Source organism: Podarcis liolepis (assembly GCF_965112155.1).
Source record: "Podarcis liolepis genome assembly, chromosome: 17".
In the NCBI taxonomy this organism is placed as follows: Eukaryota; Metazoa; Chordata; class Lepidosauria; order Squamata; family Lacertidae; genus Podarcis; species Podarcis liolepis.
This window is the reverse complement of record NC_139571.1, coordinates 25,680,591-25,692,583: the sequence shown is the minus strand read 5'-3', so window position 1 is coordinate 25,692,583 and position 11,993 is coordinate 25,680,591. Positions and strand designations below refer to the sequence as shown.

General features: G+C 43.9%; 1 protein-coding gene across 20 annotated transcripts in view; it reads left to right on the top strand.

Moving 5' to 3' along the window:
* The window catches only part of NFIB (nuclear factor I B), a 299,659-nt gene that overhangs the window by 92,195 nt on the left and 195,471 nt on the right, over positions 1 to 11,993 (top strand). For 6 of the 20 annotated variants that reach the window (XM_083482275.1, XM_083482271.1, XM_083482270.1 and 3 more), the window contains exon 1: positions 8,234 to 9,159. The exons of the other annotated variants lie outside the window; for them this stretch is intronic. In XM_083482275.1, the coding sequence (XP_083338401.1) occupies positions 9,130 to 9,159 (30 nt within the window). In that variant the 5' untranslated portion in view covers positions 8,234 to 9,129. Of the gene's footprint in view, positions 1 to 8,233; positions 9,160 to 11,993 lie in introns of those variants that run through there. 20 annotated transcript variants of the gene reach the window in all.

The following is an 11,993-nucleotide window of genomic DNA, read 5'->3' as shown; positions in this document are numbered from 1 at the left end:
ACTTTTAACTAGGAAGCCCAGGAATGGGGGGGGGGGAAGCAACTACAATTAAAAACTTTTTTTTATGCAGCAGTTTTAGAAAAATGTTATAGCTGGTTCTTTAGGTAGTTTCGGATCAATACATTAGGGTTTCCTTTGTTCTACTTGGTGTAAGTGAGGGTTGACTGAACCTGAACCTTTTTTTGCAGCCAGGGCAGAAACTTCTTAAGTTGTGTAACGTAAGACGTTGTGGTTTTCAGTTTTATATTTGAGGTCTGATGTTTGCATTTTCTGGTCTGCGAAATAGAGGAAGCTCGGTTATTAAGAGACACCATCAAACCATATGTGGACAGAGGTCAAGCACACAGGCTGTGAGGGAGATATGTGTGCGCACACCACAGACATTTAAATAGCTGCGTACTCAGAAGTATGCATGAATTACGTGCACACATTTCTTTGACTAGGAAAACTTTTACTAAGCGAGGACATTAATTCACAGCTTGGTAGCCAGAGTGCAGTTTTGCTCAGCGGCATTTTTTTAATAAAATAAAATAAAAAGAGTAGTGCTGAAATGTAAATGCATAAAAATCTGATGTGCGTTTAGAAATCGTGGCAATTCCATTTATTCCCCCCCCCCATTGCAGTCATTTTCTAATTAAGGTTAAAATTAAAATCCTTTTTGCTGAACAGGTGAGCACATGTGTGCTTGCACATGCAAAAACAAACCCATGCCCAGGGAAACAGTTCGGCAAAGATTTGTAGCACAGTATTTAACTTGCTTTTTATTTTATTGTTCCAAGGAACACTGACTGTGTTACTGATTTAAAATGTACAGTATTGCTGTATTATGAATCTTCACGGTGTGAAACTACAATGCTTGTAAATGTTTTTAAACACACTTAAGTTTAGTTGGAAGACTGACTCCTCACACAGGAATAGCTTTAGAACACAAATAAAGAGTTTTGAACAAGATACAGATTTTTTTTTTAAAAGTATCAGGAGTGAATGGTAGTCTCATCCTAATGGTATATTGGGATAATAACAGTAGTATGTAAATAGGAACAAACTAAAATGCAATATATGTTTTAATGTATAGAGGGGAGGAAACACATCTTTAAGTAATAGAACTTGCTGAGATAATGTACGTATTCATATTGCATCTGGGTTTTACACTGCTGGTATAAATAAAGTAGAGCTTTGTCGCACAATGGACAGACTCCTATGTTATCAGTGATCCAGACATAGGGCTTTCCCTTTCTGCTTTCTCTGCCCTCTTAGAAATATAATTGCCAAAGCACTTTGGAATGTGTGTGCAAAGTTTTGCAGCATCGTGCGTTAAGGCAGAAAGAATAAGAGCATTTGTTTCTGAGCCCAATAGAACGAAACACTGAATCGCCGTCTAATAGTGGCTGGGGTGTGGGGTGGAGAAAGCTAACCCGACCTTTCAGAGTTTCTAGTTTTTGATTAAACATACAGTTGAGCTGGCTAACCTCGTATGTTGCACTGAAATCAGTGCTGCTTGCACGGTGAGTTTCAACTGTACATATGCTTGAAATCTAGGCAGACAGATTGGTATGCGACGTCTTTAATAACTGTGCATGTTTATACCGGCAGTAGCATAATTAACATTGTAATTTCTTAACTTAATGTTGTCCCCCAAGACAAATATAAATATATACATATGTCTGGGATGTCAGGAGCAGGGGTGAAGAGCAAGTCTAAGTAGCCCAGTATTCTCTGCTATCTAGACATATAATTAGAGACAAATAAGGTATGTGGCTATATTAAAAAGGTACTTTTTGTACTATGGAAAACTCTCTGTGGCCTATTTTAACTTTTGTTTCCTTTTCTTATTCACAAATGTCTAATCCTTCCCATCGCAGGAAGACTGGAGGTGTTCCACTGTAGTGTAGGCAATACAAGACTCTTAATTGGGTTTTCTCTCTCTCTCTCTCTCAGTATTCTGTGCTGTCTGATTCTTGGGCTCTGAGGACATACTTTCAAGTACTATTTAAGACAATGCTATATGTTTCATTCTCAAACAGACCAGCTAACTGACTGCTTATATCCCTCCACAGCAGTCAAAATTAAAACTTGTTATCAGAAACTATTATAGAATTGTGGACATGAGGGAAACAGTTGCAGGGTTTTCATGTGTTTTGAGCACCATCAAAAGATAAATGTTCAGAAACTGATGTGCATAAGAAAAGGAAATGTACTGAGAGCTACACAATTGGTTTCTTTAAGTCATATGGTACATTTGTGTAGAATTAAAGGAGGACTTGTTCTACATTTTTGGCAGTGTATTCCTCATATTTGTCTTGCCTTCCTCTGTTGAATTATGCATACTTAAGTGCAATTTGCTATGTTTTGCCTTCTGCAGAGGAGCTATCTCTCACAAAACCTATTGCGTTAATTCAGCAAATGACACTCTACAGTAAAATATCCTCCAGGAGCATGTTTGGGGTTGGCATGTGTGTGTTACCTGTTTATGCTTCTGTATATTCTTAAGTAATTACTGTACTTTGTATCCTCGGGAGAAACTTTCTTGAGCTGGTGAATGTTGCTAGCATGTGGTTATTATGCTTAGATTATTAAAGATGAGCATTCATTTTGATGAATCACAACAGAATTTCCCCTCCCTTCTGAAGGATGTCTTTATGGAATGGGCTTGGTTCCTCTTTGCTTTCAGTCTGGTTCCTGGAAAAGCCTGCAGTCGCACTGCTGTCTGTTAAGCTCGTATTGCTGGTTTGTTGGTGTGTCAGTGAGTGAATCTGTATCTGTCGGGCACCTGAGGACAGACGTATAGTCATACTGTAGTTTTCAGGAGGCTCTCCGTCCCTGCACCAGACGTCACTGAGCTCGTCTCTTACTTTATTTCCCCTTATGGGAAATGAAGATTGGCTATCTGTGTTTTCACAGCTTCCTTACACTATGAATATGTATGTGTGTGTGTGTGTGTGTGTGTGTGTGTAAAAGGATCGCTTCCATAGGTGACTCTCCTCCCTTTTTTGTATTGTGATAAAGCTATCAGCTGTGTGCCATAGCAATTAGCTTATTTAATTTACCTTTCTTTACATGAATGAAAAAAATGCTATGGATGATGTTCTTGCCACTGGTGGCATTTGGTTCTTGTGTATATAGCATCTTTGGTGATTACGGACCAGAACACATGTTACTGTCACCACTGTGATACCTGTGAAAATGGCCTATCCCTAGGTTATAACAGTTTGAATGACTTAACCTATACAGCCTTCATGTTACAAAGCTGTGCACCCTCTCTAAGTGTCCAGCAGGGATGAGGAGCTGGGCTATGATAGTTGAGTACAACACCTCAAGTGCTTCTAAATTGTGCAAGCAAACTGGGAGAAGTTGTCATAAAGTGACCAGTGCTACAGTAACAACAGTATGGGTGCTCCAGGCCTTGGAAAGGATCAAACTAGCCAATGCAGTGTGATATACAATTGTAGATGGGACTGATCCAATGCAAGTCTGGATATTTAATGTCAAAACGAAGTGAAGCTTTCAATTTACAGTGGTGCCCCGCAAGACGAAATTAATTCGTTCCGCAAGTTTTGTCGTCTAGCGAATTTTTCGTCTTGCGAATCACGAAATCCCATAGGAATGCATTGAAAATCAATTAATGCGTTCCCATGGTCAAAAAAAGTCCAAACAAAGCCAAATTTGGTACAACAACAGTTTATTAACTGCTCTTTAAAGTCACACATACTGTAAAGAGCAGTTCAAAAATTGAAGGGAAAATAAATTAACTTTATAAACAAAACATGTCTTTGTTTTTAGACAAAGGAAACAAAGTCGCGAGATGTTTTCGTCTTGCGAAGCAAGCCCATAGGGAAATTCGTCTTGCGAGGCAAATCGAAAACGGAAAAACCTTTCGCCTAGCGAGTTTTTCGTCTTGCGAGGCATTCGTCTTGCGAGGTACCACTGTAGTTTCTATGTTGCGGTGTTTTCTATTTGTTAGCGGATTGAGATCTCCCTTCAAAATCAGTTTTGTACTGATTCATGATAGTGCTGAATGTGGAAGTACCAGAACGGGTTACTTCCGGGTTTCAGCGCTCGCACAGATGTGTTAAATTGCGCTTTGTGCATGCATAGAAGCGCCAAATCGCAACCCGCGCAGACGTGGCACTGTGGGTTGCGAACGTGCTTCCCACATGGATCACGTTTGCAACCCGAGCATCCACTGTACCATGGTGTTCACACTGAGAACGTAATTCTAAGATTGAAAACTACCTTGATCCACCACTCGCTTTCAGGAATGAAAGGAAGGAGACATTTAAAATGTATTCATTGTGATTACACAAAACTGATGGACTTGCTGCGAAAGTTCAGTTACATGGAAAAACAGAATTCTGTGCACATGGTGCATGTGAGGTGGTAATTATGAAACAATGGAACCATGTAAATGGAAGTACTCTGCCCAAGCCCCCGTTAGGTGATCAAAAAATCTGGGGGCTGTGCTGCTGGCCCTTGCAGTCCTGTGATCTCCTTTGACCTGACATTCACATGTTAGGTGTGGACATCTGTACTGGTGAAGGCTATGCCTACATGCATAGAGCTTCCCAGGAGCTGGAACCCTGACTGCGCAGAGGTATTATGAAGACCTTCACTTAGACCCTCTGTGTCTTAACACATGTGTCAGATGTGGCGCCTGTTCAGCCTTGAGGGTGAGGACATCTGCACAGCCATACTTCCCCTTCATCACATGGAAACTGCTAAATGTGAGTAATATGTGAGCAAAGAGCACTTCAGACTACCCAAAAGTGCTTCACATTACAACAGTCTTTCCAACAACCCTGTAAGGAGCTAAGTCAGCAGTATTATCTCTGCTGGACAGTAGCTTGTCCAAGGCTACTGAAAAGTCCATAGCCTGAAAGGGATGCTACAACCTGAGACTTCTGCAGGTTGATCGTAAGTGTTTACTTGGGTTCCCAAGAGGCATCTGGTTGGCTACCATAAGAACAGGGTGATGGATTAGATGGGCCATTGGGCCGGTCCAGGAGGGTCTCTTATGCTCTTATGGAATATCAGTTCCAATGAAACCCATTGGTCTTAGTCTGGGTTCAGGCCTGACCAAAGGACTCAGTCAGCCTTGGTTGCCCTAATGGATGACCGTTACAGAGAGGGTTGGGGGAGTGTGACCAATCTTCAGCTTTCCATACCATTAACTGTGATACCCTCCCTAACCAGCTCTGGAGAATGGAAATGGGGTGCACTGTAATACAGAGTAGTTCCTTCTGATCCTACCTTTGGGTCAGTTTCCAGAGAGTAGCATTGGGAGAACGCTTTTCAGCCCCCTGGTAGCTACGTTATGGGGTGCTGCAGGTTACTATTTTATCTCCAGTGCTATTAAACAGATAAATAAAGATTTTGGCTGTTTTGTGTACACACACACACACACACACACAGTCTGGGTCATTCACAAAATTGCCATGTCTATAGTTCAGTGGTGTGTGTGTGTGTGTGTGTGTGTGTGTGTGTTTTAGAAAGACTCTTGTTGTTCAAGAGTCACAACAGCTGAAAAAAGGTACGTTCAAGTATGTTGGTGAATTTGTCTTTTATGGCAGTTTAATGGAGGACATGCTGAATGTTTATTCACAGGGGAAACTTCAGGTCTTTAAACCAGAATTGTCACCCCCTTCCCCACCCTGTAGGCCTCAGAGCATTTTCTGATATTTTTAAAAATATTGTGTGTGATTCACCCCTAAATAACTTTATCACATCTTATATTAGTGCAAAGCACTCTAAAGTGAAGTACTCTAAAGTGGTCACTTTACAGCACTCCTTAATAAGAGAGAGAAAAGTGTTATTTCTATGGGTTTACACCGATGGGAAGTGCACCTACAGTTGAGGTGGGCTGCCTTTGAAGGGTTAATCTGTTGGCCATAGCCATTTGCTTTGACATTACCTGCTTTGTACCAACCCCTCTCTCGTTTCCTCCCCCTCCCTCTGGCTTGTAAATTTATGGCAATTGCAGCTGCTCGACTTGGCAAGCTCCCCTCATTAAGAGACCCCTTTGAGAATGGGTTGTGTTTGAGTATTTCCCTAATGAGGACAGGACGGGGTTAAAAAGTGACCATTTCATGGTTGACTTGAACCTGCCTGCTTCTCTTGATGTGTCCTTGTGAAATGCCTGACGTGAATAAATCCCACTTTGCAAAAAGAAAAAAGAAAAGGGGGAAAAGGAAAAGTCACTGGTCCCTTCAGGACAGTTTACACAGCGGGGGAAGGGGCTGGAGGGAGAGGCCAAGGAGGAAAGTTTACCTGAGGCAGGAGGCTTGCAGGCGCTGGCCTGGTGGAAGAGTCTGGCTTTTGCCTGTTTTGGTTCATCAGGTCAAAGTCTGCAGAATTTGAGGCAGGGCAGGGTGAGCGTTGGGCGCGTTTAAGCAAAGGAGTGCCCCTTATACAGCTGCAATGTTCTGGTGCAATAAGTTGGCAAATAAATTCCCCAGTTGGCAACCTAAGAAGGCTGTCCTTTTGCAACCTGTCCTTTATGTTGTCAACCCGCGAGGGGGGTTCCTTCGAGTCTGTTGCAGGAAAACAGCGAGGAGCCCTGCAGCACCTTAAATGCAAAAAAATATATATAATCTTATGGCACACAAGCTTTCATGGACTAGACTACACCATGCATGGAGCAGCTGTCCTCAGGAGTTTATATATACAGGGATACAGAATGAAAAGGGAGACGGGAGACGTTCCCAAAAGTATTTCCCCGGATCTTCGCACCGTGTGAGAACCTGGTCGGCCGGCGTTGTTTAAATTCGCTTGCATTCCTTGAAGCGAAAAAAGGCTGCAACCCGCGCGCGCGCGCGAACTCTTTTCAGTTCCCTGGCACGAGCTGGCTGGCGAGATTGAAAGCAGACTAGTGTGTTGCTACCGCGGGCTTTTTTCCTTTCCTCCCCCCTCAGGAGGAACCCGCCACCCATTCCCTCCCTGAGCTGGGGGGGGGGGGAGCCCGCCGGAGAGGGACGGGAAAGCAGCCTATCCGAGCAGCGCACACGCGTGTGAGCGCGGCGGCTCCTCTGCCGCCGGGCGGGGGATAGGGGCCACGTGGAAGGGGCTCCCCGGGAGGAGGGCGTCTCCTCTCCTCCCCCCTCCCAACTCCGTTCCGTCACAGGGTCTCTGCAAGAGCACGCCCAGCCCCATATTGCAACGGGGAGAGAGCGAGAGAGACCCCCTCCCCACTTTGCCCCCCCCCCAGCACTAGCTACACAATGCAGTGACCTTGGCTCCACATGCAAGGCGACAGGGTAGCGAGGTTTGCAGACGCTGCCCGTGCTGGGAATGCCTCTGCAAAGAAAGACCCCCCCGGCGCACATTTCCTTCCCCCCCACCCCTCTCCATTCTTGTTTGGCTAATTAGTGGCGAGCTGGCAAAGTTTCCGGCTTTGTAGCCCCCCGCACGCCTCCCCCGCAACTGCTAGATCGAATGTCCACAGAGCGGCGGACTATTTTGTTTAAGGGGGGGGGGGTTTGCTTTCCCTTGCACTTTCCCTTTTTTTTTGTTCCCTCCTCCTCCTCCCCACTTTTTTTCTGTGCGGGAATTTTCCAGCGGGAGCTTTTCAGGAGCGAAGTTGGGCTGTTTCGTTCTTTTGGCGCTCTCGGGGAACTTGCGCTTTGCAAATAATCTCTCTCTTCCCCGCCGCCGTCCAACCCCCCCCCCGCCACCTCTCCCCAGTGTGCGTCCTCCTCTCCCAAACCCAGACGCACCCCCCTCCTCTCTCCTTTCCCCCAGCACAGAGTTCTCCCTAACGGTTAACCAGGGGGGGGGGTGGAGAGGGGAGGGCGAGAGCGGGAGAAAGTGCAAAAGCATGTTTGCGAAACGGGCAGCAGCCGAGCTCTCGTACAGTGCGAGATGATGATTAATAAAGAGGAAAAAGGCACGGCGAGGGGAGGGGGCTCAGAAAGGAATGTGTGTGCAGCGGCAGCAGCAGCTGGGGGAGGAGGAGGAGGAGGAGGGCGAGCGTCGATGGTGTAATGAAATAATAAACCGAAATCCTGAAGTCTTAAAGGGGGGGGGGAGCAGACCTTGAGCGTGGGGGGGACGGGACGGGACGGACCCGAAGAAGTGCGCTCGGTGCAATGCAACAAAAAACCCCCAAAACACGCACATGGACACCCCCCTCCCTCCCCTTCTTGAACGTCCAGGTCTTGCAGAAAGGAGATCATAAAGGAGGGAGGGGGAAGGGGAAGGAGGGAGGAGGAGGAGGACGGGAAGAAGAAGAAGAAGGGGGGGGGAGTAAGAAAGAGATTGATCGTTTTGAATTTTCAAGAGATCATTTTTATTACAGTGGGCGTTTGGAAAGCAGGCTCTGAACATTATCCACAGAGAAAGGGGGTGGAGGGGAGGGAGGGGAGAGAGAGAGAGAGAGGCACAGGCTGCTGCTGCTGCTGCGAGAGAAGCCCGGCGGTTGCGCGCTGCTGCTGCTGCTGCTGCTGAAGTGTTTTGCAGCCTTGGGGGGACGCGCGCGCGCACACTCCCGGGCTGGCGCTCGAGCGCACAGGGCTCTCTCTTCCTTTGCAAACTTTCGCCTTGCCATCACCGCGCGCGCCAGGATTTCTTTCCTGCTCCGCTCCGCCGCCGCCGCAGCAACCTTGAACTTTGGCAACGGGGTTTGACAGTACCGTGGTGTATCAACCGCGACAGCTTCTCCAAGAGCGATTGCAGATCCGGGAAAGAAAGAAGTGGGGGGTGGTAGTATTAGTAAGTGGTGGTGGTGCAAAAGGCAGCGCGAGCGAGGGAAGGGAAAAGTCTCGCCAACCCCCCCTCCTCCTTAACTCCTGCTGCATTCCAGCCAGCCAGCCCCCCCCCACCATCCGGTTTCTCTCCCCCCCCCCCGAAGCCCCAATCCACCAGCAGCCACTGCAGCAGCAGCACCAAGACGGAGTCTCCGAGAACAAGAGGGTTAAAAAGTGTAGATTGGATTTCACCCCGGGAAATCCAGCGCTCGGAGTGAACTTGAATCTCTTTGGCTATTTAAGGAGGACTGGGGTTTGTCGGGAACTCGCGGCGCTCCGCGGTCGCTCCTTCTGATTCCGATTTCGCCCGATGACTGTAACATGAACAGATGAGACCCTTGCGCTTTTGATACTTTTTCTCTCCGCAGAAGTGCATTCTCAGAGCGAAGTCATGATGTATTCTCCCATCTGTCTCACTCAGGTAGATATTTGTCGCCTTTTCTTACCAATCCAAAAACAAAACAAAAACACCACGAAACTTGCGCTCGGCAAGCGGGTGGGTTTGTAAGAGTTGCAAACTGTTCGAGCCGCTCGGACTTTATTGGGGGGGGGGGACCTCAACTGTATTGCATGTGTTTTGTTAAGTTGTGTAAATCTTAACTCTTCGAGGTGTGTGCGGGAAGGACGCGGGGCGGAAGAAGGAATGCAACATTTTATTTTATTTAAATGCCGGTGATGTTGCTAAATATTGTTAAATTGTTTCTGGAGGAAATAAATCCCAGTGGTTATATATTAGAAATGTCTATAATGAAAATGTACCGTAGATATGAATCGTATTGATCTAGACCAGAAAATACTATTGCTGCTACCATCGTTTCAGCACTTCTGTTTAGGTATCTGAGTGACAAAGGGAGAAAGTGTTCCATTATTTTTAATTAAGCATTGACAGTGGAAACATAATATGATCCCATGCTGAATTTTATCATATACTGTATAGCCTTTCCAGTAATGTGAGGTTCGTTTGAAAAGAAAAGAAAAGAAAAAGTCTCTGAGCAGTAGAAGTTCTCATTTGGCTATCCAGTACATTTTTCCTGCTTCACTTCGGTTTTTGTAACTTTATAAAGTCGACGTCCAAGGTCAAAAACAAAATTAAACTTTTGCTGTCACTTTTGGCCTGCAGGCTTGCGTATTCTTTTGGACGTTAGAAAGAGTTATTTTATGTACTGCATATAAATTCTACTACTTGGTAGAACATTTGGACAAATAATGTTTCAAAAAGATTTAACTGCAAATAGCTTTGATGCAAAGAAGGTATTTATAGTTTTAACATATGGTGAGTCTTTTGTGATGATTGGCAGGATAAAAGCTTTAGAATAAATAAATAAAAGAAACGGATTGCAGATTCTGATCCAATATAAATTGCAGCATAGCGCCATGTGAGATGTTAAGGGTCTATAGCGTGTAACGTTAGTAACATTTATCGTTAAGTGGTCAGAGTATATTTCAGGTAAAATGTGAATCTCTAGGTCAGTTCTGAACAGTTCTAGTTAAAATCTTTGCAGGGTGCAATTTTAATGGTTTAATCTGCAATTATATGACTAATAGGTGTGGAAAGAAAGAAGGCTCTGAGTTGTTTAATATTTCTGTGGCATACATTGCGATATAGTTAAATAATTAAGATTTCATTTGACAATTAGAAGCCATTGTGGTTCCAAAGGACTGAGGCATTCACAGTATTGTGAATGAAGATTTAAACAATGATAAGGCTTATTCAGTGATTGGATACAGTCATGTAGCTTTTTGGCTGACACGTTTTTTATTGTTTATATTTTGTTTGGCATCAAAGTGTGATTAACTTTGGGATCTTTTCAGCAAGTGAATGTAAACTTCATTGGTGCAAAACAGGTGGGAAAAGGTGTTGCAAGATATTTGAAACATGTCAAAAAAAGAATTCAGTATCCCAGCATATAGGTATATTGTAATAGATTTAGACTTACAGCATTACCATATTTTTTTCATTCACTAGGTACCGTACTCTGCTGCGTGCAAAATTTGATACTTCCACCTCCATATTGGGAACATTTGCATAGAAATAAGTTTGGCTAGTTTAAGTGGAATTTGCTTACAGATACATGAACGCTGCCTTGATTTCATTATCTGCTACTCTGTGCTGATACAAGATATGTATCATAATTTACCTTCAAAGTTGAAACTTTAAAAGGCACCTCCAGTTGTTATGTATATGTTATGGTCTGTTGTTATTTCCTGCCTATTTGCCTCCTTTCCTGTGTGTTTTTTTTTAATACAATATTTTCACAAATGCTCTCGAGTGAGTTCTATCAGTTGTTTGCCATATGCATGGTTAAATATCACTTTTGGTTTATGCAAGATAAGTAGTTTGTTCAGGCTCAGTTTGTATACAACCCACTGCTCCAAACAGTTTCATGAAAAACCTAGCGATACATCATTTTAATACTTCTAGAGTGGTTTAAAGACATACATCCAAGTTTTGAAATGAAGTCTTGTACGTCCAGCGTTTTGCTCTGTCAATTTGCAAGTCACTAATTTCTCAATACTGAATGGCATATTGCTGTGCTGTATATACATTTGTGGGAGGAAATAAAATCTAGCAAAATTAAACCCCAAAGCTGCCGTTCTCCTCACACTTGCACAGCAATTGATGTTTGTTGTGGTTGTAGCCCTGACAGTGCTTTATAAAATATGTGTGCACAGAAATCTTAGGAGACATTGGAGTAAAAAGAATTCAGTACGCCTCACTTTTTCCTCTTTTTCTTTGAAGTGGAAATGTTACTGTATTTTAAAAATGTGATCCAAAGCACACTAACTTGGGATCACACTCAGCTACACTCAGTAAGACAGAACAGTAAGTGAGATGTCAGCTGGAATTTCGTACCTATGAGATCTATATTTGTTATGCAGAATGGAGGATTAGTAATAGAATACTTCCCTCCTCAGTTTTGTACAATTAATAAAAGCTTTTCTTTGCTGAGGTCTGTGGCATAGATGTTAGATCCCTTTTAACGCTCAGATTCTAAGAAACTTTTTAATTGTTTGGCTGCAGAAGTAGTCCAGCAAACCTAAAGGTTTCGCTATAATTTATTTCTCCCCTACATTGCTTTTGATTCAGTTTAGAACAGAAAAAGTCAATTAAAGCAGCTTGCATACCTTTAAACATATTGTTATGGAGTCATCTTTTTGTGTGTGTGTGGGGGGGGGGAATAGTCTCCTACATCTACTAGAAAATGAATCGAAGGGAAGGACAGAAGGTGTTATGTGAAAATACTTTTCCACATT